Source organism: Schistocerca serialis, chromosome 2, assembly GCF_023864345.2.
Source record: "Schistocerca serialis cubense isolate TAMUIC-IGC-003099 chromosome 2, iqSchSeri2.2, whole genome shotgun sequence".
Taxonomy (NCBI): Eukaryota; Metazoa; Arthropoda; class Insecta; order Orthoptera; family Acrididae; genus Schistocerca; species Schistocerca serialis.
This window is the reverse complement of record NC_064639.1, coordinates 1128622508-1128648720: the sequence shown is the minus strand read 5'-3', so window position 1 is coordinate 1128648720 and position 26213 is coordinate 1128622508. Positions and strand designations below refer to the sequence as shown.

Below are 26213 nucleotides of genomic sequence, written 5' to 3'. Positions count from 1 at the left end.
TTACATATACACTGTCAGAAAAGCAGCCTGTTTATAATGAAAATTTTTACTTGTCATGCAGCTAACAAGAATCTTCAGCCCTTGAATCTAAAGATGAGGTAATTTGCAGAAACATGGCCAATAAATTATGTTTATAATTTATTATCTTTTTTGGGATTACCAATTTACTTATAAAGTTTTATGATACTTGCAGGAGTACACAAAAAATTAATCTTAACCTTACACAGAGAGTAAAAGTATATGGAAATTTTCTTTTTATGTTGTGGTGTCATCGTGTGAATCACTGTTCAGTTGAAACTAACTTTTGTTATTACCAATACATACCACTAAAAAGAGAGAACATATTGAGAAGCAAGTACAAGAATTCCAAAATCTTTGAAGGGGGTTGACCTTGTAGTTGAGAAGAGTCGGGTCTCTTCATTTTATTTAGCACTAAGGCCCACAACTTGTCCAATTTCGATCCTCCTCCTTTTCTGTTAAAGTTGTTTTTGTACTTTCAAATTTATATGGTTTTTCTATACTTCCTAGAACAGTAATTATTGGACCTTGAGATAACTATAGTATCAGAGAAACTAATTTGGCGGTTCCCTGACTCCAGTCCATGAACTGCTGCTGCTGCTAATTCATCCGTGTTTCCCAGGTAATAATTGAGGTGTTCCTTAAGTTGTTTGTTAATGCTTGTTTTTCAAGTTCCTATGTACATTTGATCACATGCTAAGGGATTTTATACATTCTTGTAGTGGTGCCCATAGGCCATTTGAAGTATCCAAATATCTATGCACCTTTCTTGTTGGTTTAAACATTGTTCCCAAACTGGGTCTCGTTTGTACTCTACTGATGCGATCTATGAAAGATTTTATAAATAGGAGGAAAACCTTCCCTTTAGCTGGCTGCTTTCCACTAGAAGTTCCAGATCTTTCAGGATGTAGTGTTGTATTTATCTCTGCCAAAGTAATTGTTTCTTCTGAAAGCAGTTCTTAAATAGTGAGCTTGTCCTCAAAGTACTGCAATACATAGATATTTTTTAGCCTGGTTCATTAATTTTTTTATCACTCCTCTTTTCTGATTTTGATGGTGATTGGAATATTTGTGATAGTATGTGAGAGGGTTTTCTGTAGAATATGTGCCCTAATTTTGCACCTTCTAGAATACCAATAGAAGACACTGTTGGTGTTATCGAAGCTAAAATCAGTTTTTTATCTAAACCAGCTACTGACAAAATATGCATGAAATCAGTGAGGGTATTGCTTAGGAGTGAACCACCTAGCAGTAACTTAATAAAAGGTAAGATGAAAGCTCTCTGATATTTGAATTCTTACAAAGACAGTCTAATTCTTCCAGGATGTAAAGGCAATACTTTAGTGGAAACAACAAAAGAATACTACCCCAGGACATAATATAAGCAAGATATGGCAGATGTCTAAACCTTGTCTCACATTATCTTACTTTCAATAGGACCACAAATTCTATGAGAAAACTGATGGCGTGGTTTTGTGGAATCCATTCAGTGCAGTTGTCCTGAATCTTTATAAAGAAAAATTTGAAGAAACAGCCCTCCAGACAGCGAAGAAAAAAACCTTCATATTGGTTTTGGCATGCTGATGAAACTTTCATTGTACAGTCACGAAGAAAAACAACTCTGAGAATTTCTAGACTTCCTGAATTGTATTAATGCTAATATAAAGTTCACAATGGTAAAAGAGAAACTTGGGGAAATCTCATTTCTGGATGTACAGGTACTTAGAAAACCCGACAGCAGTTTAGGGCACAAAATCTACATACAGCCCACTCATATGAACAGATACCTGATTTAAGCATTGTCATCTGCGAGACACAGATAAATTGACAGAAGCAGATCATGCACTTCGGCCATGGAATCACCAATTTAATTTCTCTGATACTATGGTTTTACTAAGATTCAATCATTATTATGCTAGGATGTCAAGGAGGCCATAGAAATTCAAAAGCACAAAAACAACATTAATAGAAAAGGAGGAGGAATGAAACTAGACAAGTAGGCCTTAATATTAAATGAAGTAAGGAACACCAACTCTTCCCAACTATAAGCTCCATAACACGTCTGCACGAGTCCGTGACCTTGGGCGGCAGTTGATGCTGTTGAGAATCAAATGTTACATGGATATGTATAAACAGTTCGGCTTGCTGAGCTTTGGTAGTGTTTTCTGAACCATTATAGCCTCTGACAACTTTTTTAGTGTTGAAAGATGAAAATGTTAGGCAGAGAAATATACCTCTGACCCATTCAAAAAAAGACATTAAGGATGCAAATATCAGTTGACAAAGCCTGCATTGTATGGCAAATGTGAGAACCATAAAACAGTTAGGAAATATTTTGCCATTACGGATTGTATTCTATACAACTAAGATATTAATCAAGACAATAGTCTTTGAAAGCAGCTTTTGTAGATGGAGTTAAGGTGAACAAAATTTTTCTGGCTGTGTGACTGCATCAAAGAGCATTATTTCAACATTTTTATTAGTATTGCAGACAGTCACTATCAGCATAGTATATACACTCCTGGAAATGGAAAAAAGAACACATTGACACCGGTGTGTCAGACCCACCATACTTGCTCCGGACACTGCGAGAGGGCTGTACAAGCAATGATCACACGCACGGCACAGCGGACACACCAGGAACCGTGGTGTTGGCCGTCGAATGGCGCTAGCTGCGCAGCATTTGTGCACCGACACCGTCAGTGTCAGCCAGTTTGCCGTGGCATACGGAGCTCCATTGCAGTCTTTAACACTGGTAGCATGCCGCGACAGTGTGGACGTGAACCGTATGTGCAGTTGACGGACTTTGAGCGAGGACATATAGTGGGCATGCGGGAGGCCGGGTGGACGTACCGCCGAATTGCTCAACACGTGGGGCGTGAGGTCTCCACAGTACATCGATGTTGTCGCCAGTGGTCGGCGGAAGGTGCACGTGCCCGTCGACCTGGGACCGGACCGCAGCGACGCACGGATGCACGCCAAGACCATAGGATCCTACGCAGTGCCGTAGGGGACCGCACCGCCACTTTCCAGCAAATTAGGGACACTGTTGCTCCTGGGGTATCGGCGAGGACCATTCGCAACCGTCTCCATGAAGCTGGGCTACGGTCCCGCACACCGTTAGGCCGTCTTCTGCTCACGCCCCAACATCGTGCAGCCCGCCTCCAGTGGTGTCGCGACAGGCGTGAATGGAGGGACGAATGGAGACGTGTCGTCTTCAGCGATGAGAGTCGCTTCTGCCTTGGTGCCAATGATGGTCGTATGCGTGTTTGGCGCCGTGCAGGTGAGCGCCACAATCAGGACTGCATACGACCGAGGCACACAGGGCCAACACCCGGCATCATGGTGTGGGGAGCGATCTCCTACACTGGCCGTACACCACTGGTGATCGTCGAGGGGACACTGAATAGTGCACAGTACATCCAAACCGTCATCGAACCCATCGTTCTACCATTCCTAGACCGGCAAGGGAACTTGCTGTTCCAACAGGACAATTCACGTCCGCATGTATCCTGTGCCACCCAACGTGCTCTAGAAGGTGTAAGTCAACTACCCTGGCCAGCAAGATCTCCGGATCTGTACCCCATTGAGCATGTTTGGGACTGGATGAAGCGTCGTCTCACGCGGTCTGCACGTCCAGCACGAACGCTGGTCCAACTGAGGCGCCAGGTGGAAATGGCATGGCAAGCCGTTCCACAGGACTACATCCAGCATCTCTACGATCGTCTCCATGGGAGAATAGCAGCCTGCATTGCTGCGAAAGGTGGATATACACTGTACTAGTGCCGACATTGTGCATGCTCTGTTGCCTGTGTCTATGTGCCTGTGGTTCTGTCAGTGTGATCATGTGATGTATCTGACCCCAGGAATGTGTCAATAAAGTTTCCCCTTCCTGGGACAATGAATTCACCGTGTTCTTATTTCAATTTCCAGGAGTGTATGTCAATATAATGGAGGCAACTTGCCGTAGTAATGGGAATGATGGAAAGAGAATATATAGATAATAAGATTATAGCCATTATATTTAATTTTATCTTAACTCCACGCATGTATTTAATTCTTTTGTTTTCCTTATTTGAGTGACAAGCACAGGAGTGATCACATTACATTTAAATCATACCCAGTATGAAGCTAGAGTTCACTTGTCTCAAACACACAGAGAAAGCAAAACAACAATGGACAGTACCATATTTCTGTGGTTTAGTTGGAACTTACCTGTTATCGCCCAAAACATTCCGACAGTTACTGTTGTTGGTTCCTGTACTGCAGCTGTGATTATGATTACGACGGTGTGACATAAATGGTGTCATGTCTAAATGTTCCGGAAAAGCAATGAATGTAGATATTTTTTTATGAAAACGGCTGGAATGCTCAAATCGCTGAAAGAAAAAAAAAAAAATAATGTCAACAATAACATATAAAAAAATAAAACAGCACCATGTACCAATACAAACCACTAGGGTTAACTTTAATTTTAAAAGAATGCTCTGCCAAAATGATGCACAAACAATAATGCTAAAAAAATCACACACACACACACACACACACACCTGCCTCCACACTCCCTAAGTCTTACTGGTAGTAATTTTGAGGGGAGTTGTTAATAATGGTACATGACATACCCTCTGCGACATACCATCCTGTTGTTTATTGATTATAAAAGTGTAAGAAGAACTGATAGAAATGCTACAGGATTAACTTACTTGCACAATCAGTACACAACACTAAAACTGAAAGGAGATTCCAAAAGGGGTGACAAATTCAAGTATCTTCACAATCTTTTAAAGCTATGAAAAATATTGAGAACTGTTTAAGCTTGACTTAACCATAGATCCATTTCTCTGACTGGTATCCATCACAACTGAATTTGATTTTTCGACAGAGTCTCCAAAAAATGCCACGGTTTCATTTTTGAGAAATATGACTATTCATGCAGTATTGTCAAAAAACTGTTTGTGCTCTACTTTAATGTGAGAAAGAAATATGATTAAATCGGAGTACATGGAAGCTGCCTTTCTGGCCTGTGTAACACATCATTACACTCACTAAGGAAAAGTAAACACGTTTATACCTAAGTTAATCATAATAAAATTTGAACAAATTTTTGGGTCAGAAAAAGTATCACACTTCACAAAAAAAAAAAGGGTTATAATGTATTTGGTGTGAAAAACAATGATCTGCACACCACAAATTTAGGAATATTGAGTAAATCGACAATGACAAAAATGATTACAGCCTCTAGGCCACTGATATTAAGTTTTCACCATCAAAAAATAAAGAGAAGCTTTGTAAAGTTACCAGAGTAATGAATAAAACAAACAATGGAAACTCCAGGTTGGAATATTAACAATATTAGGAAAAGGATAGACCACTACTCACTGTAAACAAAACCTGTTTAGTTGCAGACAGACATAAGAAAAGACTGTTGCACATTACAGCTTTCGGCCAAAGCCTTCTTTAGCAAAAAATGCACACAAATTCATACATGCAACCACCAACAGGACCTGCCTGTGGCAGCAATCATATGTGTGTGGGGTGTGTGTGAATGCACATGTGTTTTCTTTGCTGAAGAAGGCTTTGACCAAAAGCTACAATGTATATCAGTCTTTTTGTTGTGCCTGTCTGGAACCCAAGAGTATAGAGTAAGTCATACTGAATAGTGTTTTGAGAGAGACACCGATTGTTCTGGTTCATATATTGAGAGAGTATGAATGAATACGATAACACACAAATGTGGAAACCAGTAACTGTGTGTAAAACTGAGTAGTATTTATCAACTCTAGTAGGTTTTATTAGGAGCATCACCAAAAATTATTGTACACAGTTCAAGTAAACTGGAGAGTGTGCTTCATCCATGAAGCTTCCCTTTCTAATTATCTACCGATGAATAATTTTATCAACCAATACAAAATTCCCGCCATATATTAAAAAAAGAAAATCCCTTAAACTATGTAGCCCAAAATTAAGAATCCCAAACTATCTTGAGTCTTGTTGTTGATCAGCTACACATTTTGCCCGTCCTAAGACAAATGATTTGTAAACCATTAATAACTGAAGTTTCTGAACAGATAGAAAATATGCCCAATTTCAAGCCCAAACATTGGCATTTTGTGTGAAAGACTATAATAGTAAAATAGATTTTGACTCAAATTCGAGCTGATTTAGCCAGTACTTCTCTCCTGGTCTTCCAAACACTATAAAAGATGCCCTGTACAGCTTGTTGCGCTACCATTCCTGCGAGAAAAGATAACAATTATTTACGTAGAGCTTATAAATTGTTTCCAAATTGAGACTTTTACTTTGTATTTAAAAGTGTGTACCACACAGGCAAGATGTTTTGTTTTAACATACACTGTGCTGGACAGAGAAAATTTCATTCTGAAGCAATACTCAACTTCTTACAGCTACAATTTACTTATATTTTACATTAAAACTTTACCTCTTATGTTGCCTTTCTCATTTAACTGCAAACAACATTTGACTGCTCACAAAACCTATGCAATAATTTATGGTAATTTGTTATCAATAAAACTGAGTACTCAGTGTCACTTATAGCTTAAAGTGGGAACTTTCCCAATTCATACTTTCACTGACTAATTTAATGCATTACTACTACTTTTTATTGCAATCAGAATTTGTTCTTATCAAAATGTGTCCCATAAGCCAATTAATCACCAGGTAACAATATTTTGAATGTTTTAAGGGGGGAGGGGGGGTGAGAATTTGCATTTAACTTTAAGTTGCATATTGTCAACATACTTACATTTGCTTTATACTCAGCACATCAGTCACCATACTAAACAGTCTGGCATCAAATCTATTTGTTGGATGTGACTGTTCATATGTTTTATACTATCAGGAAACATATTCTACTAATATGAAAAAAATTTCATGACATCAAGGAGAAATGACACAACACAACATAACCTTGAGGGAAAGGGAATGAATGAATGTAAATCACCTACTATAGCACGAACATTAGTTCTCTTGGAACATACTGGATGATGCACTGGCCATGACAGGCACAGGAACCACTTCCCACAGTGGTTCAGGTAAACAATAGAACATGTCAATCAGGATGGGTGGACAGGGACTCGAACTGCATAGCTCTTGAATGTGTGTACCATCTGAGCGTCTGTGTCACCTTGTTCAGCTTTAGGGATGAAAAAGTGGAAGTAAAAATATGCCTTAAACCACACACAGTATGATATCAAGGTGCATTTAAGACTTAATGGTTCTTTTAAGTTTGGACAGCTACATAAAACATCCTAGGACCTGTACAATATAACAAAATCATCAAAATCTCATTGATCACTTGGTTACTTATTTTATTAACAAGTAAAAGTATAGTGTGAGAGAACATGCATGACGAAAAAGGAACGAAAGGGATAGCCACCAGGTAGGTTTTGGCATCAAAAACAATTTAATAATTCCCAACACTTGGTTTAAAAACAATGAATAATGTTTTTATCCTTTGAGGAGACTAGCTGAAACTCAAAGGTTTCAAATAAATCATACACAGGTAACAATATTATAAGAAGGAAAGTTGCTAACCACCATACAGCGGAGATGCTGAGTCACAGGTAGGCACGACAAAAAGGCTCTCACAATTAAAGCTTTCGGCGATTAATGCCTTCGTCAACAACAACAATAGACACACATACACATGAAACCACATGGTTTCAGTTGCCTGAGACTGCAGTCATGTGTGAGAGTTGCGCGAGCACCCACACACACTTGTGTGTGTTGGGGGGGGGGGGGATGTGCGCGTGAATGGGGGGGGGGGGCACAAGCGCACGTGTATGTGTGTATTGTTGGCGAAAGTGTCAATTGTCGAAAACTTTAATTGTGAGAGTCTTTTTGTTGTACCTATGTGTGCAACTCGGCATCTCTGCTACATGGTGAGTAGCAACTTCCATTTTCGTAATATTCTTATATTACATCCTGGACTTTCCATTGTTCACATGCTGATAGGATAGAGATTTTGAAACCAAGTTTCAAACAGCAAAATACTGCCAATGGCAGATATGGAGTTTGACCGTAATTTTTTGCTTATGACCTGCAGATCTACATCTACGCTCTATGAAACACTGAAGTGCAAGATTGAGAGTATGTCCTGTCATACCAGTTGTTAGGGTTTTTTCCTGTCACATTCACATAGTGAGCACAAGAAGAGTGATTACTAAAATGTTTCTCTGAGTGCTGTAATTAGCCTAATTCTATCTTTGCAATTCCTATGGAAACGATATGTGTGCAGTTGCACTATATTCCTGCTTTAGCTGATTCTAAAAAATTGTAAGTAGGTTTGCACAGGATAGTTTGTGTAATCTTCAAGAGTCTGCCAATTCAGCTTTTCAGCATCTTTGTGATACATTCCCATGTGACACACAAATCCTGTGACCACGAGTTTTGTATGAAGTCTCCTTTGTAGACTTGATTGTATTTCTCTAGTATTCTGCCAGCTAACAGCAATGTGCCACCGTATTTATCTGTGACTGAGCCATGTGATCATTCCAAGGTACTTCATTACAGGTACAATTTGAAAGAAGTCTGATATCATAGTTTGCCCGCAAGGTCATTAATACACAAATGAATAGGAATGATCCCCTAGAGCATATCTGAAGTTTACTTCATTTGTCAGTGACTCTCTCTACAAGATAACTTGCTGTGTCCTCCCTTCCAAAAAAAACCCTTAATCAGTCAGATTTTGCTTGATACCCTTTACAATTGTCTGTGTGTGTGGTACTGAATCAAATGCATTTCAGAAATCAAGAAACATTTCAACTACATGTCTGCCTTGATCCACTGTTTTCAGTATGTCATGTGAGGAAAGTGTGAGTCGGTTCTCACATGCTCGATACGTTCAGAATCCATGCTAGTTAACATGAAGGAGGTCATTCTGTTCAAGGTACCTCATTAAATTCAAACTCACAACATTTTCTAAGATTCTACAACAAACTGATGTCAAGTACACTGGGCGGTAGTATTGTGGATTACTTCTGCTACCCTTCTTGTAGATGGGTGTGACCCATGCTTTCTTCCAACTACTGGGCATGTTTTTTTGCTCCAGGCATCTACAATAGATTCTAGATTCAGTAGATAAACAACACAACACAACATAATCTTGAGGGAAAGGGAATGAATGAATGTGAATCACCCACTATAGCAAGAACACTAGTTCTCTTGGAACATACTGGGTGATGCACTGGCCATGCCAGGCATAGGAACCACTTCCCACAGTGGTTCAGGTAAACAATGGAACACCTCAATCAGGATGGGTGGACATATTTAAAACAAAGACATTCCTTGTTGTATTGGGATCTTCTTATGAAATTTCAGTCACCAACTTTCTCCTCTGAATGTGAAAATACTTTGTTGACACCAGCCTACATAGGAAGAAATGCTAATTATAATAAAATATGGAAAATCACAGTTTGCATGGAAATGTATAGGTGTTCGTTTTTTCTGTCTGCTCTTCAAGAGTGGAATAATGGAGAATTATTGCGGAGGTGGTTTGATGAACTGTCTGCCAGGCACTTAAGTGTGATTTGCAGAGTATCCATGTAAATGTAGATTTTGGCCAAGTTGCAGCAACATTCCTCAAGGCAAAGACAGTAACTGGGGTGTGGGTGGATCAATATATTGCTTTACTGACAGTCAGTAAACCACCAGTGCCACATTTATTATATTTTGCTGACCCTAAAACAACACTGGTGTGTATAATGAGAGAGGGAGGAGATATGTGGCCCCCTGTTTGTGGGTTGCACCACCTGCCAGCAATTGGTAGCCTGCTACGAGTCAGTGACAAGTTTCTAAGACCCATATCTTTCAGACATTAGTGGAACGATGATGTTCGCTAAAACACATGCTGTTTCTTTGGCTGTTTGTGGCATTTGTCCCCTTGCACCACTGTCGTTCTCTAATTTCTTCTCTTTCAAAGTATATTTCATTATTAATAGATATTCGCTGATTTCCTTACTACTTTGTATTTCCCTTTCTATCTTTACACCTCAGCCCTCCCTTCTCTTGATACCAAAAGCTCTCTCCAATTATGGGCTTTCCCCTCTTACACAGTGTTTTGTTAAATTCTATTTAACTTCACAAGCTCCAGACTGTCATTTGCTTTGTTTGATCTCTTAATATTATATTCTGCTTCCTCTCTATAGCATAAAAATGATCTGTTTTTGTCATGATATGCAACATTCCTCTTTCTATGGCTGCTATGCTCAGGAGAAGAACATGTTTTAAGAGGACAGTGTTTTTGTCTACCTCAAAGGAACTGAAAAGCCCAAAGTCGATTCTACATGACAATTCGATATGCCTGGAGAGCTGAAACATGTTTCACGCATTTGTAATCAGATGATAAAAGAGTGTTGCCTTATCTATGAAGAAAATAACATAGATGGATGAAACAGGGCTTAAGAAGAGCCTAACACATCTACAGCTACATATATGCTCCACAAGCCACCTTTTGGCGTGAAGGTGGGTACTTTGTGTACTTCATTTCCCCTTTTCTTGTTCCAGTCGCGTACAGTGTGCAGGTAGAATGAATGGTGGTGCGGCTCCATATGGACTTGGATATGTCTAATTTTATCTTCATGGTCTTTTGCTGAAATTTACGTAGGAGGAAGCAATGCACAGGTTGACTCTTCTAGGAACATATGAGCTCAGAACTTTAAACAGTAGACTACGCAGTGATGCAAAATGCCTCTCTTGCAGCATCTACTGCTGGAGTTGACTCAGCACCTCCATGATGCATCCACACTTGCTAGATGAACCTGTAACGAAATGTGATGCTCTCTTTAAGATCTTCTATGTTTTCTCTATCAATCCTATCTGGTACAGATCACAGACTAATGAGCAACATTCAAGTATTGATCAAACGAATGTTTTACAAGGTACTTCATTTTTTGATTGACTACAGTTCTTGAGGAGTCTTCCAATGAATCTCAGTCTGGCATCTGTCTTACCCGCAGTTAATTTATGTGGTCTTTCTACTTCAGATGGCTCCAAAAGCATACTCCTACATATTTTATGGAAGTAATTGCTGCTAGTGATTCTTCTGCAATCATGTAATCATACAGTAAAGGGTCTTTCAGTCCATGTATTCACAATATGTTAAATTTGTTTAAATTGCCACTCCCTGCATCAAGTGTATCGTCTGCAGGTACTCCTGCATTTCGCTACAATTTTTTAGCGTTGCAACTTCTCTGTCTGCAATACAGTCACCTGCAAAAAGCCTGACAGAACCTCCAACATTATCTACTAGGTCATTTATATACACGGTGCGTATGTAACACATATTATTCTTTCATTCTGTGAATGGTTCCAGATATCAAAATGAAGTTTTTGGCAAATGATAGTATGGTAAGGGGCACATGCTTTGGTGTGTGATAAAGAGTCTTATTTCTTTTTATCAATCAATATACTGAAGCAAGTACAATTTCTTTAAATGGACTGAAATACTTTCTTAATGGTATCTGAAAGTACTTGAAAAGCGAGTACAGTGATATAATGCTTGTTAATTTTGGTACTGAAAGTCTTCTCAAAGTAATCTGAGAAATATTCTGAAACTGAATGCCAAATTGGCTACTGCATTGTAAACTGCTCATGCCAGGCTATGTCGTATCAAGTATTTTGACTGTTTTCTTGTGTGCACTGCAGAACTAGCTGGAACTGTGATTTCTATCTGCAGCTCATTTATGCTTCAACATCCTTTCATCTGCCTCTGTAGCTATACAGTCTGGAAGGTGGATTGCTAATCAAACGAGTCCGTGTTCGATTCCTGGCTGGGTCAGAGATTTTTTTCTGTTCGAGGACTGACTGTCAAGTTGTCCTTACATTTTTATTGCCATAATTGACATTCCACTGTTGAGATGGCTGACATGACCCAAAAGCTAATGACACACAGTCTTTGCAAGAAGACATAAACACAAGTGAGAAGTTAGACATGCTACTTTTACGTGCCAAATTTCAAAGAGATATTGTCAAAATGGTAAAGCAGTATAGGGATGTCTATCCTGATCATCTCTGTCCATCTCACCAACCAGCTGCCCAAATTATTGGGTCACTGGTATGAACAGATAATTTCAATGTCAAACAGAGGACGAGGACAAAGATTGCAAACGGGACAGCACATGCAGAAGCTGCTCTGGAAGGATGCTTATCAGTCCGCAAGGTAGCAAAGAGACATATTGCCAAGGAATGTGGAATCAGACGAGTGTCATTCGCATCTTGCATTGAGATAAATTCCACCTTTATCAACTGTCGTTACATCAGGCACTCTGAGGATGTGATTTCGACTGTTATATAGAATTTGGTCAGTTTGCTCTGCATTGCCTGGGAGGCAACACTCTTTACAATGAAGAAATGTTTACAAACTATGGTATTGTAAATTTATGTAGCATGCACAACAGAGCACCTGAAAACCCACAATGGCTTCATCAGGTACAGTGTGGCATTATAGGATATTCCATTATGGGATCTTATTTCATCCCAGATGTGTTACATGGAAATACAAGTACCCTACGCACATTTTCTTACAAACATTCTACCTCACTTGATATGCGACAGTTCATGTGGTGTCTACCTCGCTTGATATGCGACAGTTCATGTGGTGTTGCAATGCAAATACTGAATTAAAAGTTTACTGACCACTGCATTGGATGGAATGCTTCAGTACAATGGCCAGCCAGGTCCCCTGATTTGACTCCTTATGATATCTTTCTAAGGGGAGCACTGAAAGATTTGGTGTATCATGAAGCCATAACTATGCCAGACGCTAGGTGCCATAGAATCATTGCGGCATGTAGCAGCATATCATCCAATGTACTTTCATCTGTCTGTCTACCTCTCGAATGACGATTTCAAATATGCCTTGCCGTTGATGTTAAACAATTTGAGCACATGCTTAAGTAAAGTTTAAAAGTACATTTCATTAAGAAAAGTATTTATTTTGTGGGTGGCATGTCCTCAGCCATTCTGAATAATATGTTTAGTTTAATTAAAGTGTACTCCATTTAATTACAGTTTCAAGTAGTAACTAAAGACACATCTGCCCAACAGCAGGTGTTTTACTTTTAGGAAGCATTCAGGCATCTACAAGCAAAGAAAATCTGGTATTATTATTATTATTATTATTATTATTTATACCTAAGAAAGTTAATAAACTAGTTTATTTTTATTTATTTATTTATTTATTCTTCTTTTTGTGAATAAGGCTGTTTATCAGTATCACGTATGAATGACCGTCATTAGTGTTTCAGCTTTAACAAGTAATCAACAAAAGGGAGGGTTTAAGTGAAAAATTGGCTACCAAGACTGTAGATGTTTCCAAAAAACCTAGAAATGTACACACATTTGAAAAAGTTTTCCTAAGCTCCATCTGATGCGCCAGAAGCAAAAAATTGACAAGAATTATATCACTGTGCTCATCTTTTCCAGCACTTTCGGATGCCATTAGATAAAGCATATCATTCCATTTAAAAAATCATACTTGCTTCAATATCTCAAAAAAAAAAAAAAAAAAAAAAAAAAAAAAAAAAAAAAAAAGGGGGGGGGGGGGGGTGGTCTTATGTGACTCACTCTGTATATTGTGAAACTTAACAGTCCTATAATACTCTCTTGGAACACACTCTTAGTTTCTTTTACTTCTGAAGATCTATCCATTCAGACTGAAATGCTGTGTTTTGTTTGCTACAAACTCTTCGATATGATCACTGTTTGTGAAATCATCATGTGGCAGGGCAGAACTGTATGAAATGTCTCCCAGAAGTCAAGAAACATGGTACCTATGTGGATGCCAGTATGTATTGGTTTCTGGGTCTCATGGACAAACATAGGGAGCTGGGTTCCACACGACCACAGTTTTTAGAACCAATGTTGATTCCTACAGAGGAGATTTTCAGTCTCCAGAAATGTCACAGTCTGCAAGTATAAAATGTATTCTAAAATTCTACATCCTCAGAAAGCAGAAAGCTTTTGGGAAATGCTAGAGGAAACTATAAGCAAGCTCTCCAAACATTTTTTGAAAATCTTATTAGGTCATTATAATGCACGGGTTGGCATCAATAAGAAATACAGATGAGCAATAAGACTTCATATGGCACATCATTAGATGGGTAAAAATGCAGAACGTCTAATAAGCTTTTAAACATCATTTGCGCTGTCTTATGACTATACAGATTGTGAAACCTCTAAAAAAATCTGGGAATCACTTAAACCATTAATCCATTATTAGGGGAATTCCAGATTGATCATGTGGCAGTTTCAGCAAAAATATGTATGAGATTCAAAATGTCTAAGTATGGAAAGGAATCGTCAATTTGCATATCTGTTTAACACAAATCAAAATTAGATTTCCATTAGATCCAGATCTATGGGCAACAGATTGCCTGAAGAAGAATGTTAAGGCTTTTACTCATGATCTACAAGAAAAAGATTCCAAGGAGTGGCCAAACCTCCGAAACACATTACAGACATCAGCCGCAAAGTTAGGCCAATTACACATGAAAAAAACAGATGATGGGTTGGGTTGGGTTGTTTGGGGGAAGAGACCAAACAGCGAGGTCAGCAGTCTCATCGTGTTAGGGAAGGACGGGGAAGGAAGTCGGCCGTGCCCTTTGAAAGGAACCATCCCGTCATTTGCCTGGAACGATTTAGGGAAATCACAGAAAACCCAAATCAGGATGGCCGGACGCGGGATTGAACTGTTGTCCTCATGAATGCGAGTCCAGTGTGCTAGCTACCGCGCCACCTCGCTCGGTCATAGATGATGGAATACAACCTGTGATGAAGCTGTCAATGAGTGAATCAAAGCAATGAATTGCTGGAATGGACATCATGCATTTGAAAAACAATGGGAAACCTTCCCGAAGATACAAAAATCAACCTCAAAAACAGTTCACAATGAAACACTTGCTGATGACAAATGCAGACTTAGAGAGAGAGACAGAGACAGAGCAGGCTTTCCAGAAAAACAACATCCGAAGCCCATGGGATCCATACAATAAATGTATAATATCACATATAAGATGAAACTTTGTCATTAAGACAGTTGTTTTGCTAGAAGTATTATATACCTCAGAAATTACATACCAGGGAGGCCACTCAAAACTTGACGGAAATGGAAAGAGAGAATGAAAAATTTTCAGAAAAAGTCATGGTCTCTTTTAATATAAATCTTATATGGATTAAAGAAAAACCACAAATCTATCCACAGAAGTTGACAAGTACACAGATGGAATACGCAGAAGACACTTTAAATTCGACAGTCATGCCTGCAGAATGTGCAACACTAGATCAACTAAAAACTTACTTCATATAATAAATTGAGAAAAGAAAAAAATCACATTGATAGTAGAAATTAAGCAAGACTTACGAGCAATGAATGCCACAGAAAACTCCATCAGAGAACACAAAGCCTTTGGAATCCTAGAAGCAAACACAGAATGCAGAGAAAGCTAAAAGACCACTGGAAAACAGTGGACTGACAAACAAAGAAACGACACAGTGTGTTTATGAGAAGAGATGAAGCAAAAGAACTGTCGGACCATGCTAACACATTCAAATATGCTCTTTAATTGGGTATAATGTAGAAATAAGAATATTACTGCATCTGTTGTATGACATACATGACTGATTACTGGTACAAATCAAATATATAATGAGTGTTTTCAGACTGAGTGTTCTTCACAACAGGTAATCAGTTAAAATTGTTCAGCTGAATGTAATCAATCTGGAGTTTTCCAATAAAGATAGTTTAACTCCTGGATGTTGACTTTTACCTAATAGATTTTGACCAATCACTAGCTGTGAACACTCACTCCAATCTGAAGATGTTAATTATACAGGGTGAGGCTGCAAAGTCATAACACCCCTCGTATCTCCCCAACCGTAATAGATACAAAGATGCCATTTGGACAGTGAATTGCAGGGACAGGGGCTACTTGAATACATCACATTTCATGTTTAAATTTTAGCGTAACATGAGGGGCTTAAAAAGACGGTTTCAAATATGTGTACATCATAATATTTAGGCAAATAGTTTTTGAGACACAGATATGTTCCCATATCGTATTCGTCCTTCGAAGCAGCATTATGCAATGCGACCTTTCCTGTTAACCACTGATGAACTTAACAGGGAAGGCGTTGTTTTCCTGCTTCTCGATAATGTCGCAAGGTGACGCACGAGGTAGCTGGAGAGAAGGGTATAAATGTGCTGCTAGGGTAATGAGACATTGCATTTCTGTCACAGTTTCTTGGAGCAGACATGTACACCAACAAAGAAAAGTTAGATAAGCTTCTAGTGTATGGTGAAAGCAGAAGAAATGCCGTTAGAGCAATAAAGCGATATGGTGAGCTGTATCCCGATCGTTAAGTGTCCTACGCACCAGCTTCTTGCACGTATTTCCAAGAAACTACTTGAATCGGGATCATGGAACGCCATACAGAGGACAAGGCAGAAAACTGCAACTGGTCAGGTAAATGAAGAGGGTGTCCTAGTATCGACACATAACGACCCTACTGTTTCATCACGACGTATTGCCTCAGAATGGGGTATAAGTCGGAGAAGTGTTCTACGCATATTGCACCAGCATAGATTTCACCCGTTTCAGCTCTCATTACATCAAGCACTCTCCGGTATGGATTTCGAACGGTGCCAGGAATTTTGCCGGTTTGCTCTGCAGCGCCTACAAGATGATACAATGTTTTTTCAATGGGTGCTTTTTACTGATGAAGCGACTTTCACCAACACAGTAATTTGAATTTGCATAATATGCATTACTGTTCAATAGAGAACCCTCATTGACTTTGACAGGTACAGCACTAACAACTGTGGAGTGTTAACGTGTGATGCAGAATTGTCAGAAATGTCATTGTGGGGAGGTACGTCACACCGGGTATACTAAATGGCAATAACTATGCACAGTTCCTGTGAAACATAGTGCCCATTTTGCTGCAAGAGGTACCACTAACTATGCGTCAGTGGATGTGGTTCCAACATGACGGCTGTCCTGCTCACTCTTCCCGTGTGGCTATAGGGCTGTTAAATGAAAAGTTCCCTGATTGTTGGATAGGATGATGTGATGAAGTGAAGTGGCCAGCCCAGTCTCCTGATTTGACCCCTCTTGGTTTTTTTCTGTAGGGAGCAATCAAACAAAGTGTATGCTCAAATAAACAACATCATCAGACAATATGAAGCAACGTATCACGGAAGTGTGCGCTGACATCTCACATGACACCCTCGCAGCCATTCACGAATCATTCGAACGGCAACTACAAATGTGCATTGCAGCAGAGCAGAAGCATTTTGCTTCAGTTAAGTTTTGTATCATGTACAGTATGTATTTTGCATCTTTGTGTGTACTTACTTCATATTGTGATCAATAGCAAATATTTTAATATAATAAAAAAACAAATATGTACGACATAATTGTGACCAATAAGGGCCTCCTTATTTACATTTGTATTTCTGTTACTTAAAATGCATTAAATCTTTTAGTATTTTAATACTGTATGTTGTCTACTATTTTGGTACTACAGATGTCAAATAACTGAATAATATTTGCATGACATCATAAGTTCATTTCTGTGCAAAATATCACAGTATGAATTACTATTGTCGGGTAAATGAGCGTGTTTGTGGAACGATGGACTCGTGACGTTTACCATGTAGTCTACACAACAGAAAAAATCGCATTGGACAATGCTGCTTCGAAGGATGAACACGATACGAGAACATATCTGCGTCTCAAAAACTATTTGCCTAAATATTATGATATACACAAATTTGAAACCGTGTTTTTAAGCCCATCATGTTAAACTAAAATTTAACAGAGAGTTTAAAAAAAAAAAAAAAAAAAAAAAAAAAAAAAAAACCCTCTCTGTAATAAAAAATAGCACAAGCCACAAGCATGAAATGTGACGTATTCAAGTAGCCCCTGTCACTGCAATTCACTGTCCAAACGGCATCTTTGTATCTATTATGGTTGGGGATGTACAAGGGGTGTTATGAAATAGCTGCCTCACCCTGTTTATACACTGAAGAGCCAAAGAAACTGGCACCTCTGCCTAATATTGTGTAGAGACCCATGAGCACACACAAGTGTTGCAACACGATGTGGCATGGACTCTACTAATATCTGAAGAAGTGCTGGAGGGAATTGAGACCATGAATCCTGCAAGGCTGTCCATAAATCTGTAAGAGTATTGGGGGGGGGGGGGGTTGAGATCTCGCCTGAACAGCGCGTTGCAAGGCATCTCAGATAATGCTCAATCATGTTCGGGTCTGGGGAGTCTCGTGGCCAACACAAGTGTTCCTGGGGCCATTCTGTAGCAATTATGGACGTGTAGCGTATCACTTTCTGTGCTGGAATTGCCCAAGTCCATCAGAATGCACAATGGACATGAATGGATGCAGGTAGTCAGACAGGATGCTTACATATGTGTCACCTGTCACAGTCACAGTCACATCTAGACTTTTCAGGGATCCCATATCACTCCAACTGCCTATGGCAAACACCATTAAGGAGCATCCACCAGTTTGAACGTTCCCCTGCTGAAATGCAGGGTCCATGGACTCATGAGCTTGTCTCCGTACCCACACATGTCCACCCACTGGATAAAATTTGAAACGAGACATGTCCAGGCAGGCAACATGTTTCCAGTCACTAGCAGTCAACAGGCCCTGATGAAGCATATAGTTTTGTGAAGCGAGGTGGGGCGGGGCGAAGAGGGTGCCCGAGGCAAGCGAACAGAGGTGAGTGAGGGGGATGGGCGGGGTGAGAGGCACATGCAGGGCTGCGCGAGGCAGGAGGTTGGTGGGCGAGGAGAGAGGGCGCGAGGCACGAGGGAGGGGGGGGGGGGGGGCGGGGGAGACTGCAGGGGAGTGGGCACAGAGGGAGTGTGAGTGCAGTGCCGCAGCAGGGGTAGAGCGCACGGGGGCCGTGGCAGGGGGGTGGGCGCAGAGGAGTTGTGAGTGCAGTGCCGCGGCAGAGGGTGGGCGATCGGGTCCCTGGTAGGGGTTGGGAGTACGGGTCCACTCCGGGGAGGGTGGGGGTGCGGGTATGCGGCTAGTTGCGGAATGGGTCTGCAGCTGGAGGGGAGCATTGTCGCAGCTGGAGGGGAGTGCATTGCTACGGTGGGAGGGGGGGGGGGCAGGCTCACGGCTGGAGAGGCGGTGATCCCGCGGCAGGAGGGGGGGGGGGGGCTAGCAGCGAGTGGGGAATTTTCCGCGGTGGGTGGGGTGTGTTGTGGGGTGTGTTCTGCGGTGTGTGGGATTTGGGGTTTCACCAGGGGTGGGGGGGTCACGCGGCTGGTGGTGGGGGGGGCTTCGGCAGCGGGTGTGTGGGGGCTTCCGCGGCGGGTGTGGGGGGGCTACGATGGCGGGCGTGGGGGGCTGACGCGGCGGGTGTGGGGGGGTTTCCTGTGGCGGGTGGGGGGTGGGGGGGGCGGGATCCGCGGTGGGTGTACGGGGGGGGGGAACCACAGCGGGTGTGGGGAGGTTCTGCGGCGGGTGGTGGGGGGGGATCCGCGGCGTGTGGGGGTGGTACTGTGGCAGGTGTGGTGTGGCCGCAGCGGGTGGTGTGAGGGTTGACGTCGAATGGTGGGGGGAGGGCCGGAGATGTGGGGTGGCCCACAGGAATTAGTGAGGTGCCTTCGGCATCAGGGAGTTGGCCCGCGGCAGTAGGAAGTCGTTCCACAGTATGAGGAAGTGGTAAGCGGCAAGGGGGGGTAGGTAAGAGGCAAGAGGGGGGAGGTGAGGGGGAGGTGAGGGGGAGGTGAGCGGCAAGAGGGGGGAGGTGAGCGGCAAGAGGGGGGAGGTGAGGGGGAGGTGAGCGGCAAGAGGGGGGAGGTGAGGGGGAGGTGAGCGGCAAGAGGGGGGAGGTGAGGGGGAGGTGAGCGGCAAGAGGGGGGAGGTGAGGGGGAGGTGAGCGGCAAGAGGGGGGAGGTGAGGGGGAGGTGAGCGGCAAGAGGGGGGAGGTGAGCGGCAAGAGGGGGGAGGTGAGGGGGAGGTGAGCGGCAAGAGGGGGGAGGTGAGGGGGAGGTGAGCGGCAAGAGGGGGGTGGTGGTGAGTGGGAGGTGAGCGGCAAGAGGGTGGTGGTGAGCGGCAAGAGGGGGGGCGACGTGAGCGGCAAGAGGGGGGGCGACGTGAGCGGCAAGAGGGGGGGCGACGTGAGCGGCAAGAGGGGGGCGACGTGAGCGGCAAGAGGGGGGCGACGTGAGCGGCAAGAGGGGGGCGACGTGAGCGGCAAGAGGGGGGCGACGTGAGCGGCAAGAGGGGGGCGACGTGAGCGGCAAGAGGGGGGCGACGTGAGCGGCAAGAGGGGGGCGACGTGAGCGGCAAGAGGGGGGCGACGTGAGCGGCAAGAGGGGGGCGACGTGAGCGGCAAGAGGGGGGCGACGTGAGCGGCAAGAGGGGGGCGACGTGAGCGGCAAGAGGGGGGCGACGTGAGCGGCAAGAGGGGGGCGACGTGAGCGGCAAGAGGGGGGCGACGTGAGCGGCAAGAGGGGGGCGACGTGAGCGGCAAGAGGGGGGCGACGTGAGCGGCAAGAGGGGGGCGACGTGAGCGGCAAGAGGGGGGCGACGTGAGCGGCAAGAGGGGGGCGACGTGAGCGGCAAGAGGGGGGCGACGTGAGCGGCAAGAGGGGGGCGACGTGAGCGGCAAGAGGGGGGCGACGTGAGCGGCAAGAGGGGGGCGACGTGAGCGGCAAGAGGGGGGCGACGTGAGCGGCAAGAGGGGGGCGACGTGAGCGGCAAGAGGGGGGCGACGTGAGCGGCAAGAGGGGGGCGACGTGAGCGGCAAGAGGGGGGCGACGTGAGCGGCAAGAGGGGGGGGAGGTGAGCGGCAAGAGGGGGGGAGGTGAGCGGCAAGAGGGGGGGAGGTGAGCGGCAAGAGGGGGGGAGGTGAGCGGCAAGAGGGGGGGAGGTGAGCGGCAAGAGGGGGGGAGGTGAGCGGCAAGAGGGGGGGAGGTGAGCGGCAAGAGGGGGGGAGGTGAGCGGCAAGAGGGGGGGAGGTGAGCGGCAAGAGGGGGGGAGGTGAGCGGCAAGAGGGGGGGAGGTGAGCGGCAAGAGGGGGGGAGGTGAGCGGCAAGAGGGGGGGAGGTGAGCGGCAAGAGGGGGAGAGGTGAGCGGCAAGAGGGGGGAGGTGAGCGGCAAGAGGGGGGAGGTGAGCGGCAAGAGGGGGGAGGTGAGCGGCAAGAGGGGGGAGGTGAGCGGCAAGAGGGGGGAGGTGAGCGGCAGATGTGGAGTGTCAAAGTGCGATACGGTGCTCGAGTGAGGGCAAGGGCGGGGCAGGAATGAGACTGAAAAGGGAAAGAGAGTGACCTGTGGATGGGTGGTGGTGCAGTAACTGGGAGATTTAGAAGTAAGATATAGGAGGATGGAGTAGGTGGTGGTGGTGGTGGTGGTGGTGGTGATGGTGGTGTTGGTGGTAACAAATATGTCAGTATTACTATGTGTGACTGTAAAATGTAACCTTTTTTAGGAAATGTCACACTTATTAAAATGTTCCAGGCTGCAGTGCCGTGATGGAATGAATTTATTTCAGTAAGAAATTCATTCATCAAGGAATAACAGAATATTTTAAAAAGATTGGCCTTGCTACTTTTTTTCTGAAATAATGTCTCAAATCTGTGTGATATTTTTTGTTGCATACCCTGTTGTGTGGCATGGTAAGTGACATAGGGTATCAAGTAGTGTCAGCAAACATACTATTACACTTAGGTTACTATTTACCATTGTCTTAGACCATTTCTTGTATGATCTATTGATTGTTTAGCACCACTTATGATACATAAATTTTACTAGTCTTTACTACAACTAGAAAGATTTCACTGAGTTTTCATTTCATTTGTGAAATACAGACTATGGGATTTAGTGCTTTTTTAAAATTAATTTATATCATGCTGTAATCGATGTGTGGTGGAATATAAGTATTTGTTATTTTTGGCTTGCAACCAAGCTACACTGGCAATCAAAAGTATAGTAGTGGTGCTAAAGCAAGCAGAAAACTGATATGTGTGATTCATCCTGTTTTGTACCCAATGCTGTGCCTAACAGTGTTGCAAAGAAATCAAATGATAATAAAAAAACATCCACGGGAATAGTGTTTTACGCAAATATTGTTTACCTATTAGCTTCTGTATTCCATAGAAATATTGGAACACCTGAGACAATACTGACCCTACGACTTATCTTAGAAAATAGATTAAGGAAAGGCAAACCTACGTTTCTAGCATTTGTAGACTTAGAGAAAGCTTTTGACATTGTTGACTGGAATACTCTCTTTCAAATTCTAAAGGTGGCAGGGGTAAAATACAGGGAGCGAAAGGCTATTTACAATTTGTACAGAAACCAGATGGCAGTTATAAGAGTCGAGGGGCATGAAAGGGAAGCAGTGGTTGGGAAGGGAGTGAGACAGGGTTGTAGCATCTCCCCGATGTTATTCAATCTGTATATTGAGCAAGAAGTAAAGGAAACAAAAGAAAAGTTCGGAGTAGGTATTAAAATCCATGGAGAAGAAATAAAAACTTTGAAGTTTGCCGATGACATTGTAATTCTGTCAGAGACAGCAAAGGTCTTGGAAGAGCAGTTGAACGGAATGGACAGTGTCTTGAAAGGCGGGTATAAGATGAACATCAACAAAAGCAAAACGAGGATAATGGAATGTAGTCTAATTAAGTCGGGTGATGCTGAGGGAATTAGATTAGGATATGAGACACTTAAAGCAGTAAAGGAGTTTTGCCATTTGGGGAGCAAAATAACTGATGATGGTCGAAGTAGAGAGGATATAAAATGTAGACCGGCAATGACAAGAAAAGTGCTTCTGAAGAAGAGAAATTTGTTAACATTGAGTATAGGTTTAAGTGTCAGGAAGTCCTTCCTGAAAGTATTTGTATGGAATGTAACGATGTATGGAAGTGAAACAGGGATGATAAATAGTTTGGATAAGAAGAGAATAGAAGCTTTCGGAATGTGCTGCTGAATATTAGATGGGTAGATCACATAACTAATGATGAAGTATTGAATAGAATTGGGGAGAAGAGGAGTTTGTGGCACAACTTGACAAAAAGAAGCGATCGGTTAGTAGGACATGTTCTTAGGCATCAAGCGATCACAAATTTAGCACCGGAAGGCAGTGTGGAGGGTAAAAATTGTAGAGGGAGACCAAGATATGAATACACTGAGCAGATTCAGAAGGCTGCAGGTTGCAGTAAGTACTGGGAGATGAAGAAGCTTGCACAGGACAGGGTAGCATGGAGAGCTGGATCAAACCAGTCTCGAGACTGAAGACCACAACAACAACAACAACAACAACATTTGCTTCTGTAGCATGTATATCTCACATTTTCCATCAACCAAAGCTGAAAATTAAAGTTTGTGATTTTGTGGTAATTCCACTAAAGATTAATATGTTCATGAGTATTAATTGATTCTTTCAGCCTGTGGTCTTGTTCTTATTTATTTCCTAATGTCTGTCATTCTCTTCAGTCATTTTGTGTCTTATCATCTGAGGTAACTACTTGATTACAAAAGAACAGTCACCCATATTGTGACTATCTGTGGATCTCTCTCTTCTTTTGTTGGTAAGTATATTTTTTCCAGTCTTTATTTATGGAGCGTTATTTTGGTAATGATTTATTTATGGATTAGAGTTCTCTGTGAAGGTTAAACTGGAGTCGAGATATTTTATCTAACACATACAGACTTTCATTCAGTCATATGACACAGCTTTCATTTCTGTTTGAAATTATAATTCTTAACTGAAAAATGAATTATTAACTACTTTTCAATGGAAGAAATAGAAAACAGAAATTTACACTAAAGTTACTGAGTAATTTTGAGGGGGGAAATTAAAGTACTTAATTTTATGCACTACAAGCTTCTATTAATATACCATCTCCAATGCAAATCTGGGCCATAAATTTATCTATGACACACTAATGTTGAATTCTAGATATATTTAATGACATATTCTATTATCACACATAATGGATGCCAAAGTATAAGGAAGTAAAAACAGATAATAAACACATTTCTCTACTACCATTTTTCAGAGTTTTCATAGACTGCAGTTTCACATGTTCTCTCTCAAACGAGAGGACAAAAGATAACAAAACGTATGACATCCATAAAGTCAGACATTCACATTGCCTTGCATTTATTTGGTTTTTTAGGAATGGCTTTGACTGAATAATTTATGTAAGATTTACGTTTTCTGGGGGAGAGGGTGACAATGACTAGAGCACAGTGCTAATAGCCGTCATATACTTCAGGCTCAGACCATGAAGATAACAGTCTCTGGCAGTCATAGATCAGCCTGGGTTTTTATTTGCTCAATGATATGACTAAGTACTGGATTTGGTGATAAATACTCAACACAGATAACAATGCACAATTTAATGTTTAAAAAATTACAAATTTATTAAAGCTTGTTTCACTGCAGAACTGAATACCATTTTAATTTGAAATCAAACAACAATATTATATACCTCTTTGAAATCTTCAAATTTGTCACTATTATTATCGTTATAAAGTGCACTGTAGCAACTCTCTTGCACAGTAGTACCTTTAAGTGGAAGCTCGCCACAACAGGTAAAGTCTTCATAGTGAGCTGCTTAGTAGACTCCTGATAACTCTGGCAGTTACTGCACTTTATCTTCGCGGATGACCCCAGGTGTTCAGCTCTTGTAAACCTTTCAAGACAGTCAAGTAAAGAGGTTGGTTCAGACTGTGCAGACTGCTGCTGCTGTTCTTGTGGCTGCTGCTGCAGCTGCTGTTGCAACTGCTGCTGCTGACTTTGCTGTGAATGTTGCTGCTGCAACAACTGTTGGTGGTGCTGTTGTTGATGCTGTGATATTGTTCCACCTTCTGTTGTTCCACTCTGTGCCACTGCAGCTGGTCCCAAATCCAGAGAGATGTCCCAGAAAGGATCAATTGTAGTTGAAACACCACTAAAGGAACAGATGAACCACATACATCTAATAGGATTCTTTTCCCACATTGCAGTATACAAAAGTTTATTAGATATTGCTTATTACGAATAGCTTATCTTGTGTAATTAAGGGAGTTTACTGACAATCAGGAATTTTTTAGATCAAATTACATCACATCTTTGGATTCACATCGAGCTTCATGCAATGTCTCATGTCCTGTTAAGCTTTGGGCTCATCAAAATTAGTGACACAACATGGAAGCAAAAAAATAAATCAGATCTCGCTATATCTTGTGGAATGAAGCAGTTTCGGCAAAAAAAAAAAAAAAAAAAAAAAAAAAAAAAAAACAAACAATGTGCACCAGGATCAGTTAGTTTATTAGCCACAAAATCCAAATACAAAGTAAGTTTCAAATTCATGAAGCTTGTAAATAGCATTATCATGAAAGAGAGACAGGTTTGACTGTAAGGAGAAAGGTCCATAACGGCTCTATGTTTAAGTCCTTCATCTTTTAACATTCATTGCATATTATTCCTGTACCCTTTTTGACAGCTGCAGGAGGCTGAATTTGCACTTACATAACAATAAAGATTCAAGAGGTAATTTTGCAGTACTGAACTCATACATGGCTTTTTAACAGAAGACAAGATTCTGTAAGATATGGTAATTGACATTAATGACATTATAACAGACATTTGGTGCCTTTAGTATGAGAATTGGTATAGCACGGCAGATAAGCTTTGAAGCAGAAATGTATGAATGCGTGGTTTTACGGCGAAATGATATAGTAAAATTTTCTCGGGCTTCCAGCAGTGTCAGGTGGTTAAAATCCCACAAGCTTTCAACCAAGCTCTCCTCAGCATTTGTCAAGTGGTAAGAATGACTAAAAAAATTATTAATTTGAAGCAGAAAGTTCCTATGAGGAGGATACACTATTGTACCTGTACTTTCTCGAGAGCAGTGACACTTCATCATGTGATGCAACAGAATAATGAACCCCCACAGTAATACTCATCTCTGAGGAAATTTTACAGTGCATAAATATTTTAAACTTGAACTCATCCAGTCTCCTGTCTATATGACAGATTATTATTTGGTAATATTTATAAACCATCCCACTGATGTTTAAAGTTATGTTTGCAGCCGGTTGTCGACACTCACGTGTTCAGTTTGCCCTGTATGTGAAATTCATTTCTGCACCCCAAAAGACTACATTCCAGTGCTAAGCTTGTTGGTAATGTGGCAGCACTGGAGAA

At 41.9% G+C, this 26213-nt stretch overlaps 1 protein-coding gene across 1 annotated transcript in view; it reads right to left on the bottom strand.

The window, feature by feature from the left end:
- The window catches only part of LOC126458582 (ubiquitin carboxyl-terminal hydrolase 22), a 140157-nt gene that overhangs the window by 20020 nt on the left and 93924 nt on the right, over positions 1-26213 (bottom strand). Inside the window, exons 6-7 of the mRNA XM_050095718.1 lie at positions 24591-24975; positions 4234-4397 (exon numbers count right to left, since the gene is read on the bottom strand). Of these exons, the coding sequence (XP_049951675.1) occupies positions 4234-4397; positions 24591-24975 (549 nt within the window). The remainder of the gene's footprint in view (positions 1-4233; positions 4398-24590; positions 24976-26213) is intronic.